The 25,467-nt window shown below is 41.8% G+C and overlaps 1 protein-coding gene across 3 annotated transcripts in view; it reads right to left on the bottom strand.

The window, feature by feature from the left end:
• Positions 1-10,081: 10,081 nt before the first annotated feature.
• The window catches only part of LOC133088533 (cytochrome P450 2J2), a 31,558-nt gene continuing 16,172 nt past the window's right edge, over positions 10,082-25,467 (bottom strand). The window contains exons 5-10 of one of the 3 annotated variants that reach the window (XM_061186504.1): positions 24,246-24,422; positions 22,294-22,435; positions 19,322-19,509; positions 16,324-16,462; positions 12,746-12,901; positions 10,434-10,490 (exon numbers count right to left, since the gene is read on the bottom strand). In XM_061186504.1, the coding sequence (XP_061042487.1) occupies positions 12,747-12,901; positions 16,324-16,462; positions 19,322-19,509; positions 22,294-22,435; positions 24,246-24,422 (801 nt within the window). In that variant the 3' untranslated portion in view covers positions 10,434-10,490; position 12,746. Of the gene's footprint in view, positions 10,576-12,745; positions 12,902-16,323; positions 16,463-19,321; positions 19,510-22,293; positions 22,436-24,245; positions 24,423-25,467 lie in introns of all 3 variants that reach the window. The other 2 variants (XM_061186503.1, XM_061186505.1) reach the window with 2 other exon arrangements.

Genomic DNA, 25,467 nt, shown 5'->3' with positions numbered 1-25,467 from the left:
GGACCAGGCATGCAACTACAGCAGTCCTGGTACCTGATTTCAGTGGATGGGTACCTATGGATCTACGCTGGTGGCTTTGTGAACACAGAGCCTGAAGGACACCGGGGATGATTGCCTGCATTCCCACAGTGGAGGCAGGGCCAAGGGTACTGTGAACAACAGTATACTTTGTAAGCCCACACAATGGGTGACAGATGACACCATAGAGTGCACTCCCCAGTGGACAGCTCCAGCAAAGGAATAATCAGTGGCTCCTCTTCCAGAGGGAGCGCTCCAATCCTGCCTACTTAATACTGCAGCTTAGAAATGGATCTAGGGCTTCTACTCCCACAACTATGGAGCAGATCCTGACAACCACAGAGCAAAGAGGAGGTCCCATTCAACATCCAGTGCAGGCTCTGGTCACCACACACCAGTCATACCCCCATCAAGGGGATAATGGCCAGCACACACTGAGGAAAGAGGCGGCAGGCATAAATACTAAAACAGCCCTTGCACCAAAAATATTAAACCCATGCAAGCTACACAGGGGTCCTTCCACAAAAAAACAGCCCTCCAAGACTACAATAGATAATTGTTTCTCCTAAATTCATAAAGTAAGAGAAATGTAAGTAAAATGAAGAAGCAGAGGAACCACTCCCAATTTAAAAAGTCAAGAGAATTCCCCTGAAAGAACAAACAATGAAAAAGACCTCTTCAGTCTAATAGACATCGAGTTCAAAAAGAAGATAATGAGAATATTGAAGGAATTAAGAAGGGCTACTGATAGAAATGCAGATTACTGTAAAATGAACTAGAAACAATAAAGAGGAACCAAGAAAAATTAGAAAATTCATTTGCCAAGACGAAAGCTGAGCTTAAGGGAATAAATAGCAGATTGAATAATGCAGAAGAATGAATAAGTGATCTGGAAGACAGGATAATCGAAATCACCCAATCAGAACAGAAGACAAAAAGCCAAATTGAAACAAACAAACAAAAAAATGAAAGCAATAAAAGGGACCCATGGGATAATAGGAACCCTTGCATAATAGGGATTCCAGAAGGAGAAGAAAGAGAAAAGGAGATCAAAAATATATTTGAAGAAATTATGGCTGAAAACTTCTCAAGCCTAAAGAAGGAAACAGATATCCAGGTACAGGAAGCACAGAGGGCCCCAAACAAGATGAACCCAAACAGAACTACACCAAGACATATCATAATTACAATGGCAAAAATTAAAGATAAAGAGAAGATTCTAAAGGTAGCAAGAAAAGAGTTAATTACAAGGGAACCCCCATAAAGCTATCAGTTGATTTCTCTACAGAAATGTTGCAGGCCAGAAGGGAGTGCCTAGATATATTCAAAATTCTGAAAGGGAAAAATCTGCAACCTAGGATAGTCTACCCAGCAAGATTATCATTAGAATAGAAGGAGAGATAAAGAAGTCTCAGACACGTAAAAAAAAAAAGAATACAGCATTACTAAATCTGTCCTAAAAGGAATATTGAAAGGTCTTCTCTAAATAGAAAAGAAGCAAGAATCTACAGGAAAGAGAAAAAATCACAATTGGAAAGTAATCACTTAAATAAGCCAGTACATCAATTTAAGAACAATAAAAATTAAAAAAATTCTGTGAAAGCGATGATAACCACAATGAACAGCAAAAGGTAAACATGAAGATGTAAAAGAGGACATCAAAATAATAAAATGTGGGGAGGAGAGTAAGAAAACATAGACTTTTTTTTCAGAATGTGTTTGAGCCTATATGACTACTAGTCTAAAGCAAGTAGATATAGGAAGGGGTTAACATACTTGAAAAACAGGGTAACCACAAATCAAAAACACACTGGATTCACAAAAACCAAAAAGAAGAGAACACAAGCATAACACAAAAGAAAATCTTCAACTACAAAAGGAAAAACAAAAGAAAAAGGATCATATAAGAAATAGAAAAGCAACAGGAAAACAAGGTTTAAAATAGAAATAAATACATACCTATCAATAATTACCTTAATGGTCAATGGACTAAATGCCCCAATCAAAAGACAAACCTGGCAGATTGGATTAAAAAAACAAAACAAAACAAAATACAAAAAAAGAAGCTACAATATGCTGCCTAAAAGAGATCCACTTGAGGGCAAAGGACACACATAGATTGAAAGTGAGGGGATGGAAAAAGATAGTTCATGCAAACAGAAGTGACAAGAAAGCAGGGTTGCAATACTCATATCAGACAAAATAGAGTTTAAAACAAAAGCTCTAAAGAAAGGTAAAGAAGGACACTATATAATGATAAAAGGATCAATACAAGAAGAGGATATTACACTCATCAACATTATACACCCAATATAGAAGCACCTAAATATGTAAAACAAATACTTACAGACATAAAAGGAGAAATTGACAGGAATACAATAATAGTAGGAGACTTTAACACCCCACTTACATCAATAGACAGATCTTCTAGACAGAAATCAATAAGGCAACAGAGATCCTAAATGATACAATAGAACAGTTAGACTTAATTGACATTTTCAGGACATTATATCCGAAAAAAAAAAAAAAACCAAAACAGAATACACATTTCTTTTCAAGTGCACATGGAACATTCTCTAGGATTGACTACATACTAGGGCACAAAACAAGCCTCAACAAATTTAAGAGTATAGAAATTATTTCAAGTATCTTTTTTGACCACAATTGTGTGAAACTAGAAATCAACCACAGAAAAAGAAACAAGAAAAAAACAATCACATGGAGACTAAATAACATGCTACTAAAAAACCAATGGGTCAATGATGAAATCAAAGAGGAAAAAAAAAAAATCTTGAGACAAATGACAATGATATCACAAACCATACAAATCTATAGGACTCAGCAAAAGCAGTTCTTAGAGGGAGTTCATAGAGATACAAGCCTTCTTTAAGAAACAAGTAAAATCTCAGTTAAACCACCTACCCCACCACCTAAAAGAATTAGAAAAAAAAAGAACAAACAAAAACTAAAGTCAGCAGAAGGAAGGAAATAATAAAGTTCAGAGAGGAAATAAAATAGAGATTAAAAAATTAATATAAAAAATCAGTAAAACCAAGAGCTGGTTCTTTAATAGGGTAAACAAAATTGACAAATCTCTGGCCAGGCTCACCAAGAAGAAAAGAGAGAGGACCCAAATAAACAAAATAAGAATGAGAGAGAAGAAATTACAACCAATATTGCAGAAATAACAAAAACCCAATAAGAGAATACTATGAATAATTATATGTCAACAAATAGGACAACCTTAAAGAATGGACAACTTTCTAGAAACACACAGCCCACCAAATCTGAATCAAGAAGTTATAGATTATTCGAACAGATCAATCACTAGAAGTGAAACAGAATCTGTAAGAAATAACAAACAACAAAAAAAAAACCCAACTCCCTACAAACAAAAGTCTAGGACCAGATGGCTTCACAGGTAAATTCTACCAAACATAAAAAGAAGAACTTATACTGATCCTTCTCCAACTCTTCCAAAAGATTGAGGAGTAGGAAGTAGTCCCAAAGACATTCTAGGAAGCCCCCAACACCCTGATACTAAAACCAAAGACACTACCAAAAAATAAATTACAGGCCAATATCTTTGATGATATAGCTGCAAAAATTCTCAGCAAAATATCAGCAAACCAAATCCAACAATACATAAAAAAGATCAGGCACCATGACCAAGCTGGATTCATTCCAGGGTCACAAGGATGGTTTAACATTTGCAAATCAATCAATGTGATAGACCATGTCAACAAAGAAAAGCCAAGAACCACATGATCATTTCCATAGATGCAGAAAAAGCATTTGACAAAATTCAACATCAATTCATGATAAAAATGTTTACCAAAGTGGGATTAAAAGGAACATATCACAACATAATAAAAGTTATTTATGACAAACCCAGAGCAATATAGTACTCAACAGTGAAAAGCTGAAAGCCTTCCTGCTAAAATCTGGAACAAGACAAGGATATCCACTCTCACCCTTTCTATTCAACATGGTATTGGAAATCCTAGCCACAGCGATCAGACAAGAAAAAGAAATAAAAGGTATCCAAAGTGGAAGGAAGAGGTAAACTGTCATTATATGCAGATGACATGATACTATATGTTGAAACCCCTAAAGGACTCCACACAAAAACTTCTAGATCTAATCAATGAATTCAGCAAGGTAGCAGGAAACAAGATTAACATACAGAAATTGGTTGCATTTCTTTACACTAACAATGCAGTATCAGAAAGGGGATGTAAACAAACAATCTCTTTTAAAATTGCATCCAGAAGGGGGTGTAAACAAACAATCCCTTTTAAAATTGCATCCCCCCCCAAAAAATAAAAAGACTTAGGAATAAGCCTCACCAAGGAGGTGAAAGACTTATATGCTGAGGAACTACAAAACATTAATAAAGGAAATTGAAGATGATTCAAAGAAATGGAAAGAAATCCATGCTCTTGGATTGGAAGAATTAACATTGTTAAAATGGCCATACTACCCAAAGCAATCTACAGATTCAATGAGATCCCTATCAAATTACTCATGTTTTCACAGAACCAGAACAAATAATCCTAAAATTTATATGGAACCATGAAAGACCCAGTATTGCCAAAGAAATCCTGAGGAAAAATATTGAACAACAAAGCAGGAGGCATAACTCTCTCAGACTTCAGACAATACTACAAAGTTACAGTGATGAAAACAGTGTGTTCTTGGCACAAAAACAGACATACGGATCAATGGAACAAAATAGAGAGCCCAGAAAAAAACCCACACAGCTACAGTCAATTAATCTTTGACAAGGAGGCAAGAATATAAAATGGGAAAAAGACAGTCTCTTCAGCAATTATTGCTGGAAAGTTGGACAGCTGTATGTAAATCAATGAAGTTAGAATACACCCTCACACCATACACAAAAATAACCTCAAAATGGCTTAAAGACTTTAACATAAGATATGACACCATAAAACTCCTACAAGAGATCATGGGCAAAACATTCTCTGACATAAATTGTACCAATGTTGTCTTAGCTCAGTCTCCCAAGGCAATAGAAATAAAACCAAAACTAAAGAAATAGGACCTAATCAAACTTACAAGCTTCTGCACAGCAAAGGAAACCATAAACAAAACAAACACGTGCTGAATGGGAGAAAATATTTGCAAATGATGCCACCAACAAGCACTTAATTTCCAAAATATACAAACAGCTCTTACAACTCAACAACAAAAAAACAAACAAGTCAATCAAAAAATGTGCAGAAGACCTAAATAGACATTTCTCCAAAGAAGACATACAGATGGTCACTAGGCACATGAAAAGATGCTCAACACCACTAATTATTAGAGAAATGCAAATCAAAAGTACAATGGGGTGTCACCTCACACCCGTCAGAATGGTCATCATCAAAAAGTCTACAAATGAATGCTAGAGAGGGTGTGGAGAAAAGGGAACCCTCCTACAGTGTTGGTGGGACTGTAAATTGGTGCAGCCACTATGGAAAACAACATGGAGGTTCCTCAAAAACTAAAAGTAAATGATCCAGCAATCCCACTTCGGGGCATATATCCTGGCAAAACTATAATTCGGGGCTTCCCTGGTGGCGCAGGGGTTGAGAATCTGCCTGCTAACGCAGGGGACACGGGTTCGAGCCCTGGTCTGGGAAGATCCCACATGCCGCGGAGCAACTAGGCCCGTGAGCCACAACTACTGAGCCTGCGCGTCTGGAGCCTGTGCTCCGCAACAAGAGAGGCCACGATAGTGAGAGGCCCGTGCACCGCGATGAAGAGCGGCCCCCGCTTGCCGCAACTAGAGAAAGCCCTCACAGAAACGAAGATCCAACACAGCCAAAAATAAATAATAAATAAATTTAAAAATTTTAAAAAAACAAAAAAAAACAAAACTATAATTCGAAAAGATACATGCACCTCTATGTTCATAGCAGCACTATGTACAATAGTTGAGACATGGAAGCAACCTAAATGTTCATCAACAGCTGGATGGATAAAAAAGATGTGGTATATATATGTACAATGGAATCCTACCCAGCCACAAAAAAGAGTGAAATAATGCCATTTGCAGCTACATGGATGGACCTAGATTATCATATTAAGTGACTTAAGTCAGAGAAAGACAAATAGCATATGATATCACTTACACATGGAATCTAGAATATGACCAAATGAAATTATCTACAAAACAGAGGCAGACTCACAGATATAGAGAACAGACTTGTGGTTGCCAAGGGGGAGGGCGGGTAGGGAAGGGATGGATTGGGAATTTGGGATTAGCAGATGCAAACTATTATATATAGAATGGATAAACAACAAGGTCCTACTGTATAGCACAGGGAAACTATATTCAATGTCCTGTAATAAATCATAATGGAAAAGAACGTGAAAAAGAATATATATATAGATATAACTGAATCACTTTGCTGTGCAGCAGAAATTAACACAACATTGTAAATCAGCTATACTTCAATTAAAAAAAAAAAGACAGGGCAATGGAATTTATCCAAACCGAAGTACAGAGGGAAAAGAGGCTGAAAAAAATTAACATAACTTCAGGATCCAGTAAGTCAATATCAAGGGGTCTAACATATGTGCAACTGAATCCTATGTATATGGGGGCAAGGTGTGAGTTCATAAATAATATTTGAAGAAATTATTTATTTATTTATTGAAAAATAATTTGAAGACCAAAATGTATCCAAATGTTCTCAAAATATTAAAGTCATTGATCCAGTAACGTCAACGAACTGCAATTAGGATAAACAAAAAGAAAATTCTATGAAGACACTTTATAACCAAACTGCTAAGGAGTAATAATAAGAAAAAAATCTACAAAACAGCCAGAGAACAAAAGACTCATAATGAATAGGAAAAACAATATATGAATTATTGTGGACTTTTCATCCAAAGCTAATCAGAATAAAATGAAGGCTCATCTTCCATTACAAATATATTTGGAACTTTACTTTCAGAGACTTAATGGCAGAAACACCAGGGAATACATGTGATAGAGTAAAAGTGAAAACTAGGCAAAGAAACCCTTGTAAAGCATGTCACAGTTGTACAGCATTGGTCCAATTTCTGCTACATTTATAGTCCTGGCCTGTTCCTGCCATTCACAGTGCTGACTTTGGGAGACAGCAATGTCCTGAGGAGTCCTGTGTCATTCATCTAAACTTTCATTCAACATAAAAAGAGAAATAGCATTTATCACGGTCTGATTGTGGCCCGGATAGCACATTTGTAAAGGAATGTGAAAAAGGGCTTCTTTCTTTCTCAGTTTCAGCTGGAGTCCCAGTTGCTGCCAGTCAAGTGGTCCCTGCCAAGTGCTGGTGAGGCCCCAGGTCTAGAGTAAGGCACTGGGACCCTGTACGGGCCCTGCCACGGGTACGTGGAAAACAGCTTTTGTAACCCTGTAGCCCACTGCCTGGAAAGAGGGTATATAACAGGTGGTAAGGTGAGGAAAGGACTCTCCTGGAGTAAACTTTAGTCAGGCTGCTCTAAACTCTCTAGGCGTTGACCTTGGTGACTGTCCTTGTCGGGCTTGAAAGTTGCAGCAAGATTCTTGCTCAGCCAGATTAGAGGGAAACCCTTACCCTCAATATCTGATCACCCGGGCTTGCCTTCAGCCAGACTCCTGTGGAGTCAGTTTAACCTTGTCCTTTTCCATCCACTGACCCCACCCTGCTCCTTGGCTGTAAAGCCCCACTTGTCCCTGCTCTATGCAGAATTGAGCCCAGTTCTATACTGAAGACTCTCTCCTTCTATTGCAATAGTCCTAAATGAAACCTGGTTTTGCCACTTTACTACTGTTCAGCTCTGGTTTTCTTTAACAGGTGGGTCCTCCTTACTTCCCACCCATCTCCCACAAAGGAGGGAGGGACATAGTTACCCCTCACCAGGGAGGAGGCTTCAAGCCAAGAGGGATTTACCTGTGCTGTGTGGAGTTCCTGGAGTACAAGAACGAGTGCCACATGGAGGTTTGAAACTTCCTATAGGCAATAGGCTCAGTGAGGGCGACTGCAGTGGCTCTCTTGAGAGGGCTCTTTGGGGAGGGACCTCCACATAATGTCATCTTTGTCATAATGTGACATATTTTGGACCCTGTTGCACAGCCAGCTTGGGGTCATCTTGGATCCTAGCAAGAGGACTGCCTGCACTGGTAATATGGGATAAAAGGAGCTGAATTTGCAGATGCCCAAGATTGGGAGAGAGACATTAGGTAGAGGAAAAGCATGACCCCCTCAAGGGCAATGCACATGGAGGGCCCTGGTGGATTGGGGGCCTCCAGTGTGTCAGACACAGATACAAAGGAAGAGGGAAAGGGGAGCAGGAGCTTCCAAAATGGACCAGGAACAAGAGAGTTACAAAAGTGAAGAAAACAAAATCTTTGTGTCATGCTTGGACAGGAAGATAATTCATATTTTAGAGTTTCTCCAATGAGCTTTGGGGAAAGAAGGAGACATTTTACATGGCCAGAAAAGTCAGCTACTCTCAGTCATGTGTCCCCAAGCTTTCTGGTTAATTGTGGTCACACTCTACTTGGCTCTGGGTCCCATTGCATCTATTAGGTCAGGATGAGTATCCAGGGGTTTTCCATTGATTCCACAGGGAGTAGGTAAATGCCTGCCCACTTAGAATCATGGAAAATGAACAACAGCACGGGAATGGAATTCAGAGATGACTCAACAAAGTCCTTCATTTAACAGTTGAGGAGACTGAGCACATAATGGAAAGTCTTTTGGCCAATTTCTCAGTCTTCTACATGGATGATCTGACTGAGGGAAAAATAAGAAGTGGAAGACAAGATCTCAGGTGTTCCAGAAGTTCAAGGCCTGGTTTGATTGGTTTTATTCTAGAAATATCATTTGGGTTGTTTTCTAGAGATGCAACTTTCCAGGAGGTTACAAAGAAAGTACCCTCTGGTGGGTGGCTTTGGTTCTCCCTTTCTGTTCTTCTAGCAGCCAGGAAGGACCAAATCTAACTCCTACATATTAGGAAATGTTACCACTGCATCCAGACATACTCTCGGCTCTCTCAGACAGACTCAGGCGAGCACCAGCTAGACTCAGTCTCTGTCTCTGTCTCTCTCTTGCCTGCCACCCTCCGACCACCAATTTTCTCTCTCTTGCTTCTTCCCTCCCCCACCCCACCTCATTCTAATTCTCTCTCTCCTCCCTCCCTCCCTGTTTCCCTTTCTAATGGTCTTCACTGAATTGGCTTTTCTCTGAATCCCAAGCAACAGGAATGAAAAGCCCCAGGTCCTCATGGCCCGTTTTGTTCTGAGCTATTTAAATTACGTAAGTCTAACCACCTTAGAAAAAAAGACCTTCTGTATGGTTTAGGCCTGTTTACCAGGTTTGTTTGTGTTTGTCTGCATGGGGGTTGGCATCAAAACCCCATGAACTATCAGGGGTACCTGGTCTTCCAGTTGATGCCATTTTCTCCCCTCAATGACCACATGAAGGAGGGTTGAGCAGGATTCTGGCATTTCTAGTTCCTGCTATAAAATATTCTACCAAGGCTCAGCTGTTGTGTTTAGGCAGGGAATACTTGCCAACCGAAAGCCGACATCAATTTGTGAGAAATGATCACACCCACCACATTGTCAAATCCAGTATGAAATGGCTTGCGAATAAATAATGCCTGAGAGGGGATTTAAGGTTAGGAGGCACCTTGAAGGCAGAAAATATTTCCACATTTGTTTCCCCCAAACCTGCTTTCCAGGTTTGGTTAAAGTGGTCACATTCTTCTTGGTCCTGGGGTCCAAGGCCAAGGAGTGTATCCTTAGGTAAATCAGAGAAATTTCTTCTCCATAGAAACCTGCCTATAAATCAGGAATCCTACCTGCCCTGCTGACTTCCCAGGGGCCATTCAGAGGCAGAAACAGGATGAGCTTGCCCAGTGCTACCAAGTGTGAGGGCCTTTCTAGCTGACCTCTGTGGCTGCCCCAGGGCCCGACTTCTCTTATCTACCATTTCGCACCACTCTGACCCAGGCCATCTCAACAGGCCAGCAGCAAGTCCCCGTCTAAGGAAGGAAGCAGGAAGGAGGCAGATCACAGCTATGACTTTTATGATGTGCTTTATGGTTTCCAAATCACTCTGGTTTTTACAGCAATTCTTCCTTTAGAGAAGGAATCACTATTCTCTTTTCATTTCCTGGCTGGAGAGGCAAATCACTCACAACATACCTGATTTGCTCAAGGCTCCACTGGAGATGGCAAAGCTGGGGTTTGGATCCTGTTTCCTCTGAGTCCAGTTCCTATGACCTGTCCTCAGAGGCACTGCATGCTGTTCCCTCACTGCTGAGCAGGTGCTCCTGCCTCGGGGGGACATGGCCATTCTTCCTGCTTTCCTTTCCCTCTCCCTCCCCGACAACTTCATGCCCGAGGAACGGCACAGAGGCGGTGGCTGACTGGAGAGATGGTCAGGCTCATTCTGAAGTTCAGACTCAGCTTCTCATTGTTTGGAGGCCTGAAGGTAAATTTTTGCACAAGGGAAGTAAAGAAAATAAACAACTCAGTTCTCGCCAACTGTTCTCCAAGGCACATCCGCTTACCTGAAAGACAAAAATATAAGGTGAGTTACCTGTTCGGGCGGCGTCTGTGCCCAGCAAGGGCTGAAACCTCCTACCACGTCTTGTGAAACCTGAGCAAACAGAGGGCCTGCTAGGCCCTGGGGCTTTATGTACTCGGCTTACTTGATCGCAGCCACCTGAGTTAACCAAAGCCCAGCGAGCTAAATCCACAATCACACACTCCGATGCCTTCAGGGATCAGGCAGGTGAGGCACAGGTGAGGCACAGGGTGTATATGAAAGAAGTCAGAGGCCTGGGTTGATCTAGCAAGTGAAGTCTAGCCTAAGGCCTTTCAAAAATCCATTAGCAAACAATAATGACAAAAGCAGACAAAGAACAAAATTCTAGGTAATTTTTCTCAATTCTTAAAAGAAAATTGTTGAAAAGTATAAGCAAGTAAACATCAGAGCAAGGTTTCTCAAGTATGAGGCATCTTTTCTCTTTATCCCGTTTCCCTCCTTAGTGACTGGAAATCTCTCTGCCGTGGCTACCTGCGCAGGGCAGACGCCATCTCATCCCACCTGTGCTTCACGTGTTCTGGGTTTCCGCCACGCCCTCCCCCTCATGAAGGCGCTCCTCGCCCGACTTGTGTAACAGCACCCCACGCTGGTCTCTACCACCAGCCCTCTTGTGGGTGTTTTAATAACTTACTTTCTCCCTAAGTAATATATATTCACTACAAAAAGAAAAAAAATTGTGAAAAGTATAAACACAATAAAAGATCTCATAATCAGGCAGAACCCCTGTTAACATTTTGACATATTTCCTCATGGTCCTTGTAAGGATTCTCCAGCACACCATCACTGGGATTACTCTCTCTAGCTAATTCTGTGTGCTGCTTTTACTACTTTGTGTTTCCCCACGTCATGAAACTTTCTTGGAAATAGTTAATATACGCATGCCTCTATTTTGTCCTTGCCTGTAATGAGCTGTTGAGGAAATAAAATTAGAGAGTATCTGCAAAAGTGTTTAGTAAGTTGAAATATGCTTCAGAATTATATCGTACTTATATTGTTTTGTGCCTGTTTCCCACCAGCGTGTGCCTATTTATCTCTGTTCCCCTCATCCTTACCTCTTTACGCATCACAAATAGTACAATGAGGAAATCTGTTAAAATAGTACCAGATCAGATGTATTGTAAATACCCAAGATTTTCCTAGAAGAATCCAGATATTGTGACAAAACTGGACCTAGAGAGTCAGGAACCAGGGTTAAAGTACAGGTTCTGCCAGTAACCAGCTCTGGGCTATGAGTAAACCATTTATTCTTACAGAACTAAACATGTCAAACTTGTCAAACATATGAGATAATCTCTCTCCTAACTACATTATGTGGCTGGGCAAGGATACCAGTAAGACAGGACATATGAATTTGCTTTTAAAATTATGAAAACAAGGGCTACTTGATTTCAAAGCTTCATCCTGGACCATGGGAAACATGGACCTTCTCCTTGAGGCTTCCACTAACTAACCAGGTCAATTACCTCATTAGTAAAATGAGAACACCGACCTAGGGTTTTTGGGAAAAGTTCTTCCTAACCTTATCTCCTATGATCCAGTGACTTTTTAAACATTTTTTTGAAAAATGAGGATTCAGCCTCTTGCCTTTCATGAAGCTGTCTGCTGCTTTGTTGGATCAAGTGGGAAAAACTTAAATGAGGAAAAGAAAATATAAATTTGCAGTAATAGCTTTGCTATTTGCCCTGATTATGTATGTATCCTAATTCCACACCTGATCATCTTTTGCAAGAGAAGGGCAGGAGCTTTCCACACCCCGTCCCTTGAGGGAGGCTGTTTTTAGAAAGTGCTGGATCAAGAATGAGGCAAAGCAGCTGTGCACCAAAGCCGGGAGTATGGCGGGGGAAAGCCAGACAGTGGTGTTGACTTCTTAAGTCAGTGCCTCTTTCAGGTTTCTATCTCTTGAAAACTGTTTAGCTAGGCCTCATTCTGTTACAGCTGAGGGAATCCCCAAATTGCTTGCTTTCTAAGAATTTCATTCTTCTCAGGCAGAAAGACAGATAGTGAGACCAACTGCTTGCAAAAATGGCTCCAATTTCCCCTCTCTCCCTGTACCCCCATCATTTGCAATGTGATTTCATAGCTCTTCCCATAAAAATTGTGCTATTTTCCCTTCCCCTTGCACCGGGTCTCACCTTATGACTTGTACTGGCAACGGAATGCAGGGGGGGAGTGATGGTTGCCAGTTCCCAGCCTGGCCCTTAGGAGGCATTGTGTGCTTCCTGTTCTCCCTCTTGGGGTCTTTATCTTCCACATGAACACCAGCCGGGCTAGGTTGCTGGAGGATGAAACTGGGAAAAGAGCCCCATTGTCCCAGCTGAGGTCATCCTAGATCCGCCTTCAGCCAGCTGACCTGACCTCCCAAACAGGCCAGAGAGGCCAGCTAAGATCAGCTGAGCTCCCAGCGCAACTGCAGACTGGTGAGCAATAATACACACTTATTGTTTTAAGTCACTGAGTTTTCCACCTTTGTTATGCAGCAATGTAATAACTGATACATATGATATGAACTTGCTGAATCTTAAAATGGAAGGGCCTTTAAGTGGGGAAATGAGTTACATTGTAATTATGCAAGAAGGAGCACTAGATGAGAACGAGGGAACTTGAGTCTTAGGCCCTGTTCTGCCAATTCTTTGGGCATGTGATCTTGAATAAGAAACAATTCTCTCTTATTCTTAGTTTCCTTACATTAAGAAACGGCATACTGATCGATTGCCTGTCTAACTATTAATAACTGGGTTGCTGTAAGGATTAAATGAGATAATTTGCTTGCAAATGAAACCTGTAACTAAAAGGGTGTGTTATAACTCTCAATAGCAAAAAAACCAGTGAGTCAAGAATAATTATAATACTTAAAATACACAGGTGAAACTTTGCACTATAATAGGAAACCTGAAGCTCTTGTAGACAGGAAGACTGGAAGGTATTCCCATATCTCATGTCTGCTTTCATGTTAGGAAGTGACTTGTCCAACGTGAGGAAAAGTGGCATAGAACCAGAGGAAGAAAGACACAGAAGATCTAATCACAATCAGTCCAGATACACTCAGGACAGTGTCCTATAGCAGGAAAATCTGGGCTCCGGATCACGCATACATGGGTTCAAATTCAAGGGCCTCCCTTTCTGTACTTTAGTGGCATGATCAACAAAATAATACTGTCTCAGCAAATCAATCTATATTTAATTTAATGATAAGAAACCTATCATGAATTTCTGAGTGTCAACTCGGTGTAGCATAGTTACCTGTTTTAGGAGACACTGCTAGGAATAGCACAGGCTTTAGTGTTTGATAAACCTGGTTAACATTGAGTTCTAGCTCTGCCTTGTGAGCGTTATAGCTTTTTTAGATGCTATAAATGGCCCCGCCAAGCCTCAGGGCTTATCTCTAATGTGGTGATAATAGGAATCTGAAACTTGTAAGTTTACACTAGAACACATGCTCCTTAAGAGATTTTTTTTTTTCTACTTCATTCATTGTCATATCCTCAGGGCTGAATGCCTGACACATGATAGATGCTCAGGAAATATTTATAAAATTAAGAAATTGGGGGCTTCCCTGGTGGCGCAGTGGTTGAGAATCCGCCTGCCAATGCAGGGGACACGGGTTCAAGCCCTGGTCTGGGAGGATCCCACATGCCGCGGAGCAACTGGGCCCGTGAGCCACAAATACTGAGCCTGCGCATCTGGAGCCTATGCTCCGCAACGAGAGGCCGCGATAGTGAGAGGCCCGCGCACCGCGATGAAGAGTGGCCCCTGCTCGCCGCAACTAGAGAAAGCCCTCGCACAGAAATGAAGACCCAACACAGCCAAAAATAAATAAATAAATAAATAAAATTTAAAAAAAAAAGAAATTGGGAAATTAGTTGAATTGATCTCTGCAACATACCTAACTCAATACATGGAATATACTAAAACTGTTCTCACTAATTTTACATTGTTATAAATTAAAACACCCTTTTGGAACTGGCTGGCTTGGAAACATGAGAGTTTTCACTGCATCTTCTTTTGTACATTTCAAGTTGTATACCATGTAAATGTATTAATTAGGTTTTTAAAGGGTCATTAGAATTTGAAACAGCAAAAGGACCTCTTCAGGGACCTGTTACAGAGTAGAATCTCAACTAGTTAAGCCTGTGGCACTTAGAGTCACTTGTGATGCCCATAATGAGAAGCAAGTAGCCCTTTTCCTTGCTCCTCCCCCAGCCTCTTCTTAGCAATTGGCTCTAGTTCTGTGTGAATGGGTTGCCCTAAAAAGATCTTGGAACATTTAAAACTCTATAAAGAAGGCAAGTGTTCAACCTTCTCTCTGGGAGACAAGCAGGGTCTGAGCTCTTGTTCCAGTGTTCTGGGGGACGGCACAACGTGAAGCTGAAATCTCCATCAGAGTCAAGCCAGGACTTAGGAAGTAAGGGCATGAGTCCTGGTGATGCTCCACCCAGGGAATCCTGAGTTGCAACCAACAGCAAGAGTGAGCCATGCTGGGACTTCCCTGGTGGCGCAGTGGTTAAGAATCCGCCTGCCAAAGCAGGGGACACGGGTTTGAGCCCTGGTCTGGGAAGATCCCACATGCCGCGGAGCAACTAGGCCCGTGAGCCACAATTACTGAGCCTGCGCGTCTGGAGCTTGTGCTCCGCAACAAGAGAGGCCGCGACAGTGAGAGGCCCACGCACCGTGATGAAGAGTGGCCCCCGCTTGCCACAACTAGAGAAAGCCCTCGCACAGAAACAAAGACCCAACACAGCCAAAAATAAATAAATAAATAAATAAATAAACCCAAGGAGATCCATTTAAAAAAAAAAAAAGAATCCGCCTGCCAATGCTGGGGACACGGGTTCGAGCCCTGGTCTGGGAAGATCCCACATGCCATGGAGCAACTAAGCCTGTGCACCACAACTACTGAGCCTGTGCTCTAGAGCCTGCAAGCCGCAACTACTGAGCCCACGTGCCACAGCTACTGAAGCCCGCGTGCCTAGAGCCCGTGCTCCGCAGCAAGAGAAGCCACCGCAATGAGAAGCCCGCGCACCACAAGGAAGAGTAGCTCCCGCTTGCCGCCAACTAGAGAAAGCCCACATGCAGCAAGGAAGACCCAACACAGCCAAAAATAAACAAACAAACAAACAAAACATGCTTTAAGAAAAAAAAAGAGTGAGACATGCTGGTGTGGACTGAAAACTGTTGCTTGCCATTCCAGTTAAACAGTGAAGGTTGCCCTCCATGAGCCATCAGTCACTGCAGCTGCCCCCAGTGGTGTGCTCTGAGTGGAATTCAGGATGGAGAAAAAGAGGATACTGGCCCTAGAGTGTTAGGATGCATATAAAGGAATAATTTCAATGAGCCCAAACTCTTGCATCTTCCCATAAAAAGAAAGGCACTAAAATCATAAACTTGAGATGTCTGGGTTTTTTTTGTGTGTGTGTGACTAGCAGTAATCTTTTGATGTTTGACTACATGGTTTTTTTCCAGCAAAAACTCCTATATATCCTCATTCTTTCCTTATCTTTTGGGAACAGTCCCTAAGAGCTATCTGAGAGGCTGCCTTCCCAGGGTACAGTCCTCAGTAATGCCCCGAATAAAACATTCTCAACTTTCAGGTTGTGAGTTATTTCTTCCTGTTGAACCTGGAGACATTCCAACTAAAGCAAAGCATACCAGGGAGAAGAGTAGGGAAGGGCTGAGAGTCTGGGTTCCCACACTCTTATTTCTTGCTACTCACCTACTGAGAAAGGCAGAAAGGCTTCCCTTTTCTTAAACTGTCCATTCTCCAGAAAATGCTCTGGATTGAACATGTCGGGGGTGGCCCACTCTGTGGGGTCCCTGTGCAGTGCAGTCAGGTTGGTCAGGACCATGGTCCCCTGGAGAAGGCAGCAAGGACTCAGGTAAGACTTGACCCACACAACACACATAGGCAGAGGGGTGGCAGTCCCCCCGGCTCCCACACCAAGGCTGATAGCACCCTGAACTCCCTCAACCTCCCCAGTCCGCTCCCTCTACCTGCCCAGTCCGCTCCCTCTGAGCCCAACCCCTAGGACCCTGCTCTTTGCCATGGGACAGCTTACCATGATGGACTGGAATTGTCTGCTGGGAATTTTACCTGGGGAAGTGTGACTACTCGATTGCAGAATGGATCTCTGCAGGGACTTGTCAGTGTATAATTTGGGAGGGAACATGTATGCATCAATAAGAGAAAAATGTGACATCTCCCACTCTCTTCCCTCCAATGTCTAGTCCGTTCTACAGAGAGTTTAATAACAGAATGAGGTCGCCCAGTGAAAGGAACCACTATCCTTCCAGATACATAACAAGAAACCCAGGAGTCCTCCTTAGTGCCTCCCTTTCCCTCATTCTGCCTTCATCCAGTCCTTAAGCTAGGCTGGTCAACTGTACTTGAAATTTCTCTTGATTCTGTCACCTCCATTTTATGTCCACCACTGCCCTCTGGTCCAGGCTACCACCTTGCTTGGTTATACTCCTATAATAGCCCTAACTATGCCCATTTCCTCTCTTCCCCTTCAATGTGCTCCACACACTGAAAGCAGAGTTAGCTTTGAACATGATTTAATCATTCCACACCCGTCCACCCACCACACCTGGAACCTGATAGATACTCTTCAGTAGCTCCCATCACTCTTAGATTAAGGACACATCACCTGCTCCCTGTCTGAGCGACCCTCCTTCTGCCTGCACTCCCACTATATCAAGCTTCCTTCAGTTTCTCAAATATGCCACATGTTCCCACTCATTTCTGTGCCTTTTTACATGCTGTTCACATTGCCTGAAATGTCCTTCCTCCCCGCTCTGTCATCGAGTTAACTCTTAATCATCCTTTAATCCTCAGCTCAAACATCACTTCCTTTGGGAAGTCTTCTCTGCCTGCTCTGGCTCCCACTCCTCATTGCAGCTAGCTTGCATCTTTCTAAAAGCCAGTGAGTTTTTTCCTTTGGGCAGTTACCATGGTTTGTACTTATAAACTTGCATGATTATTTTCCTCTGAGTTGTTTTCTGAGCCCTAAACGTTTTAGGTGCTTAATGAACATCTGATGAATTAATAAAGAAAAATAACTGCTATTTTGAGCACTTTCTATAGTCAGCACAAGGTTAAATATTATACATGCATGACCTCATTACATGTTCACCTGTGAGGTAGATTTAAATGCACTTTTACGGATAAAGAATTTGAAGCTCTGAGAGGTTGAAGAAGATGCCCAAAGTCACAGGGTGGGAGGAAGTAGAACGATGATTTGAATTAGGATGTTTGACATCAGAGTTATGACTCCTAGCCTCTACAATGTATAGTCAATGGGATCTCGCAGTTCCCAGGAGGATAATTCCAGTCAATATTAAAAATAAATGTTAGAACAAGTCTGGTGAGCTGGGATGATTCCCTGGAGCTAAATGAATTGCTATAAAAATGCAAAGATCACCTGTGAGATAATTTACCTCAGCCTTCACCCACAAGATGATCAATCAACGAGAAAATAGTAAATGCAATTGCTGCAGGAATAGCTGCTTTTCCTGGCTTTGCAGGGATGGTGACTAAGGGGTGTCCAATGCGGAAGCTCCTCTGGCTTTGCCTTGAGATCATCCCCAGGTACAACACACAGAGCAACTTAGACAAACTGGATCTAATGGATCCACAGAGGCCCACTAAGGTGGAGAAAGGAAAGAACTGTAAATGTGCAGTGTGCAGAGAGGACACTAGGGGGCACAGGAGAGCTGCCTGCTGAGATTCTAAGAGTGGTGGGCAGAGTGAGAGCAGAATTTCCTTTGTGAGGACCGGGAATTTAACAGGGACCCCCTGAGGAATATTTCAGAGAGACTCTTTTAAAGTCAAAGTAAAGCAACTCCTGTGGAGAGAATATGGTGTAGTACAAAAAAGATGAGCCTGGGAATCAGAACAGTTCCGTTCCTGGAACCCAACTCTTGTCACTGTAGCTGAGAGATCTTATGCAAGATTAATTACTCTCTGAGCCTCGGCTTCCAAATTTATAAAATGAGGATAACAGAATTATTCTGAGGACTGACTAAGACATTTTAAATAACATATATAGTCCATGGAACATAATCCTATTTAAAAAGCATTGGTTCCTTTCTCTCCTTTTCTGATATTTAATACTGCACACAATTGGATTGCTTTCCCTTGTGAGACAGTCCCATCAAGGGGCTGTAAGTCAAAGCTGGAAAAATACCAGTGGGAATATTATGTTAGAAACACCAGCATCAATGTGATGTTGGCCCAGGAGGTCTCAAATGTCCCTTCATATTTCAACATTCTATAACTCAGGATTATGAAGCAGAATTTTCTAAAGTAAGTCTGGCAGGTCCCTATCCTGTAAGAAGCTCTCCCAAGGCAAAGAAATGGACCTCATGGCAAAGTCTGACTGAGAATTGCTTCTTGCTGTATCCCCAGAAATATTCACAATGCATGTCACGTAGTAAGAAATCTCACAGCAAAGAAAAGCGAGGCTTTGCCTAAACACAGTTGACCTAGGAATCCCCCTTCCCCTCTGTAACACCTATTAACATCCAGTTGAACTAATTTTCTAAGATCATACCCAGGGAACAAAACTAGTATTTCATCAGGCATAATATATCTCTCTCCCTATTTAAGTGATTCTCTAGGACAAGAACACATGTTACTTTTCCAATTGAGATTCCCACCATTTACAAACATGAACTTGGAGATCTGAGGCTGTGAATGAGCCCCTAATTACCTTGGGCAGGTGGTATCCACCCAGGGTGGTGTCCACTGTCACCTCTCTGGGCACATTCATGGGGATGATGTTTCCCATTCTCTGCACCTCGTGGATGACAGCGTTGGTGTAGGGCATGGACTCTCGAGCTGCCGTGCTCGGCTGCTGTGATTGGCCAAGCACCCTGTCGATCTCAGCTTGGACTTTTTCTGGAAAAGCAGAGGAGGTTCTATTATTCTATTATTCCATAACTTTCCTTGAGCCTCGTTAAGTTAAGGAATGGAATAATCAGGATCAAAATGGCTAACGTTATCGTAGGCTCTCTAGACTAACTCCTCAGGGAGGTATGTGAGTGGAAAGTGGGCCCTGGTGTGAGACAAATCTGGTGGCAAACTCTTGCTCTACAACATTCCTGCTGCACGTTACTGAAATTCTTTGAGCCTCAGTTTGTTCTTCTTATTCGTTAGGATAAATCCACAACCGCTTTAGGATGTTTTGAGATTTTACATGAACTGATTTAGGGAAGCAACCAACAAATGAAAAAAAAAATCCCATCAATTGTGCCCCAATATCTGTTTTCTTCTTTTTCTACAAAAATAGATATTTTAGCTGGATACCTGGTTGCACAGCTAAAGACTACATTTCCCAGATTCCCCTGTGACTAAGTTCCGGCCAATAGAATGTAAGTAGAGGGGATGTTTAATACTTGGAAGAGGCCCTTAAAGGAAGGGTGTGTGCTTCCTCCTCCTTCTTCCCTTCCTACTGGTGGAAAGGCAACCTTAGAGGTGAGCCATCTTTGAGAGTGCCAACAAGGGCACCATTCTAGATACAGCAGAGCAACACAATGGAAAGAGCTTGGACCCCCAAAGTGTTCTGCAGAGTCCAGCTTAGAGTTTCTCATTTGAAAGAAAAATAAAACTCCTTTTTTTTTAACTGAACATTTTAAAACTTTTAAAATTGCGGTAAAATAAACATAATATATAATTTACTATCTTAATCATTTTAAGTGTGCAGTTTAATAAGGTTAAGTATATTCACATTGTTGTGCAACCAATCTCCAGAAATTTTTATCTTGCAAAACTGAAACTCTACATCCATTGAAGAGGATGCCATTTTGCACTTTCCCCAGGCTCTGACAACCACCATTTTACTTTTGCTTTATATGAATTCAACCACTCTAGATACCTCATATGAATAGAATCACACAGAATATGCCTTTTTTGACTGGATTACTTAGTTTAGCATAATGTCTTCAAGGTTCATCCATGTTGTAGCATGCGTCAGAATGTTTTCTTTTTAAGGCTGATTAATATTCCATTGCATTCCACATTTTGCTTATCCATTCATCCAAGGATAGAAACTTGGGTTGCATCCACTTTTTATGCCATTTTAAGCCATTGTTATTTTGGAGCCTCTAATAGGGAAGCTATATCAATATGCTAACTAGGTGGCTTTTACATTTAAAAAGGACTTCCTTGGTGGTGCAGTGGTTAAGAATCCACCTGCCAATGCAGGGGACACGGGTTCAATCCTTGATCCGGGAAGATCCCACATGCCACGGAGCAACTAAGCCCGTGCACCACAACTACTGAGCCTGTGCTCTAGAGCCCGCAAGCCACAACTATTGAGCCCACGCACCACAACTACTGAACCCCGCGCGCCTAGAGCCTATGCTCCACAACAAGAGAAGCCACCACAATGAGAAGCCCGCGCACAGCAGTGAAGAGTAGCCCCCGCTCGCCGCAACTAGAGAAAGCCCGTGCACAGCAAAGAAGACCCAATGCAGCCAAAAATAAATAAATAAATAAATAAATAAATAAAATCAATTTATGAAAAAAAGTATCTGATAAATAAAAACACAGAGGATTTAAAAATAAATAAAGAAATAAATTTAAAGAAAACCCTGTAATTCACAGTTACAAGTGCATTTTATAAGTGCATGACTCAGGACACATAAACATAAATATATACACATATAAAACAGACATTTATTCATATATATAAGGAAAGAAAGTTTCACAAAGAAAGCCTTATCCTTAATACACAGAAAGCACTCTGATTTCCCTAATCCATTTTTTTTAATTTAGGGAAAAAAGTTAGTCTCGATCCACTAAATTGACTTTATGTCCTGTTAATAAACTTTTACCCACAGTTTGCAAAACTGTATCCCAACAGTTTTTATCCTTCATGTGCTTAAACTGTTCTGGGGCCTAGAAAATGAAAAATGATTGTAACAATCACTATCCTCGAAAGGATTACAGTCTGTGGGGAAGTTATATAAATAATGTGTGGTAAGCAAAGTAATGGAGGTGCAATTAGGCAATCTCTAAAGGAAGGAAATGCTAGTATTTTCCCAGAAGTGTGGGGAAACATCTTAGAGGGGCTGTGGTTGAGTAAACTCTTCAAGCATAGCTAGGGGTTTACCGTGCAGAGAAATTAGGGAAACACATTTTGGTATTAATCTTCTAGGGAAGAGCAGGTGTGACGGCCCAGAGGTACAAATAAGGACGGTGAAATTAAGTGACATATGACTTAATGACGCCCCCATGCAGGGTGGGTAGAGTCGAGGCTGGACAGGCAGAAAGAGGCACAGCAGGGGGCATGATATACCAGATTAAGCAGGATGAGCATTGTCCACAGGGCAACGGAAGACATCACTTAAAAGGAGGGAAGGCTGCGACCAGATTTCACATGTGAGTGGAATGGAACTCTTTCCTGGAACTCACCACAATGTCGGTGGACTTCACTGTTTTCCCCACTGGACTGCGCGTTTCCTGAGGGCTGGGACTCTCTGTTATAGTTGTGTCACATGGACCCATCACAATCCTCACAGAAAAACCGAAGAAGGTTCCCGTTCTCAAGTCCACCTGGCCCAGGAACTGTCCTACCTATCTCTCCATCCTACCATGCTATCTTCTGGTCCCACCTTGGGACAGTGTGTTCCAGGGGGCGCCATTCTGACCTGGCCCAGGCCCATCCACTGACATGCTCACCTTGGATTTCGGGGTAGAGGGCCATGTAGAGCAGACCCCAGCGCAGGGTCGTCGAAGTTGTCTCCGTTCCAGCAAAGAAGAGGTCCAGGGTGCTGTAGATGAGGTTTTCTTCGTGGAAACTTGAAGTAGCACTGCCCTTATGCTAGAAAGCACAATGATTATTGGTTTATTCAGATGGTTCTTAGTTGCCACAACACAGGGGCCCTCATCCTAGAGAAAACGTGGAAGGAGAGAGCCCAGGAGAAATGACTTTCCCTTTGGTCATCTCAGGAGGCAGAGGCTTATTACTGCAACATCACTAGAGTCCTCGTGCCCCAAGTGCTGGAAGCTTTTATTAGCTTTGGTGGATGAAACAACACAACTAATTTTTTTACACCCATAATTTGGGAGAATCCAGTATTACACTGGAAAACAGCCTTGGGTTCCAATATTAGTCACACCATTCACTATCTGTATGACTTGAGCAAGTTAATAAACCTTTCTGTGCTTATATCCTATTTCACAAAATAGAAATAACAGTACTCACCCCTTAAGATGGCATTATGAATTATGCGAGATGGAAAGGACACATAGCAAATTCTCAACAAATGTTTGTACTGATACCAGAAAGAATAACTGAATTTCTCTAAAGTACAATAATTCTCATATCTCCCTGTTAATCTTTTCCTTTTTAGGTTAAACTTCTCTGATTCCAACAGCCATTCCTCATGGCACTCCAGCATCTTTGCCACATTCCTCCAGAAGCTTCAATGCATCAACATTCCTCCCTCTGTGGTCCCACATCTGCACACCATATAGCAAGTGACGTCTCCCCCTCTGAGGAGTAATCAATGCTTCTATTAATGTTATGCCAATAAGGTGAAACAAGAGTGGAGTTGGAAGGAAATCCACATTTCTGCCAACTCCAGGAGAACGAATGAATAATCTGATGAGTCAAAGATAATGACACAGATGCAGTGATGTGTGTTAACCAGAGGTGTTACTATGGTAAAGGATATACATCCCATTTTGCTTTTTTCCTGATTCTTTCCTATAGTAATATTAAAAAGAGGATGACATGGCGATGAGGGAGGAAGGCAAATGTCCATTCCATTTGAGGCTTATCTCTGGCAACTGACACAGATTTACTTGTGTTCTGCACTGGGAGCTGGGGGAAGGGGTAGGTAACTGGGCACTGGTCCAACTAATAATGAAACAACACTTATTCTTCCTTTTGTGTGTATCTCCCTCAGATATGGGCAGAGGACAGAGAATAGATCATGAGAAGGCAGTATTTGGGCTTTCCAAAGCCCTTAAGCCAAATACTGTTAAACTTCTATCTTTATTTCTAATTGTCTTATCAATTAACTCATAAATCAATTCTGAGTTAATGTTATTCCTACACTCTATGAAGTATTGCCTCTATTTTCCTCCCCTGTGGTAGGCTGAATAATGACCCACAAAGATGTCCATGTCTTAATCTCTAGAACCAGTGAATGTTACACGGCAGAAGGGACTCTGTAGATACAGTGAATTAACGATATTGATATGGGAAGATTATCCTGGATTATCCCAGTGGGCCCAATATAATCACAAGAGTCTTTATAAGAGGGAGGCAAGAAAGTCATAAAGAGAAGATGTGAGGATGGTGGCAGAAAAGATGCTACATCAATGGCTTTGAAGAAGGAGGAAGGGGCCCTGCGTCAGGGAGTACAGGCAGCCTCTAGATACTGGAAAAGTCAATCAGTGGATTCTGTCCTAAAGCCTCAAGTAGGGGCCAGTCCTGCCCGCACCTTGACTTCAGCCCAGTGAAACTGGTTTCAGCCTTCTGACCTCTAGAACTGTAAGAGGACAAATGCGTGTTGTTTTAAGCCCCACGTTTGTGGTGATTTGCTACAGCATCAATAAGAACCCAGAATCCCCTCATTTGCTCTTTAAGAGTAAAACTCAGGTAACAGCTCTGGTTTCCTCACCTTTTCTATTTCCTTGAGGTAAGCATCAATGAAGTCTCTTGCTTCAGCAGGATTCCAACCTCTCTTGTGGTTTTCAATCACACAGGCAACAAACATTTTCAGTTTCTCCCAGTTCCTGAAGAGCATTTGGTGGGGTCCAGGAAGGAAATTCATTATCCTTGGAAAGACATTGTAGAGCTGATGGAGAAAACAAAACAGTCATGGAGACAAGGGAGTGCCAGTTTTCTACTTTTGAAGGCAATGAAACCATATTATCTTTCCATCTCTTTTATTTACTTAAATTTAACCCTTGGAGACACCCTTGACTCTTCTTCTCTCTCTCAACCCTCTTCTTTCCCCTCTGGCAAAGCATTTCAGCTCTCCATCCAAAATCTAACCAGTCTCAGACCACTTCTCACCGCTCCATGTGCTTTGTCTTCCTGTACAAACCACCAACATTTCTTACCTGGATGCTGTAAAGCCTCCAACAGGTTTCCTGATTCTATCCTTAACCCCATTCCCAGTCTATTTTCCACTGAGCTGCCAGAGGGATCATTTAACTGTTTAATTGATTATTTCACTTTTTGGCTCTCAATCCTCCAATGGCTTTCCATGACATTTAGACAAAATTCTACACCATTCTCCTAGCCTGGAGCTCTACATGAGCTGGCCCCTCACCCTCCTGCCACCTCCTCTGCTATCACTCCCTGCCATCTTGCTCTCTTTTACTCTTTCAAGTCCAGTCCCATTGGCATCTGTGAAAACATAAAAAATGTTCTTGTTTAGGACACTGCATTTGCTATTCCTTCCATCTAGAATGGTTTTCCTCTGAAATCTGTATAACTCCATTTCCTTTAATTCATTAATGTGCTGCTCAAATGTCACCTACTTGGACCTGTCTTACCTGATAATCTTACAGTTAGTAGCACTTCTGGTACTCTCTTTCCATTCCTTTATTTTGTTTTATTTTTTTCTGTGACAATTGTCATTAGTATGTGTATGTATATATGTTTGGGTGTGTATGTGTGTGTGTGTGTGTGTGCAAAATGTCTGTCTATCTATGTATATGTATCTTTGTATCTATCTATGTATCTACATACCTATGTATGTATGTATCTATCTATGTATTTATCTATCTATGTTAAATATGTACGTGTATTTATTTGTCTGCCCCCACTATGATGTAATCTCCATGTGGGTAAGATATTTTTTACTGAAATAAAGTGGTCTTTGAATATATTTT

The sequence above is a fragment of the Eubalaena glacialis genome, chromosome 3 (assembly GCF_028564815.1).
Source record: "Eubalaena glacialis isolate mEubGla1 chromosome 3, mEubGla1.1.hap2.+ XY, whole genome shotgun sequence".
In the NCBI taxonomy this organism is placed as follows: Eukaryota; Metazoa; Chordata; class Mammalia; order Artiodactyla; family Balaenidae; genus Eubalaena; species Eubalaena glacialis.
This window is presented reverse-complemented; position numbering and strand designations above follow the sequence as displayed.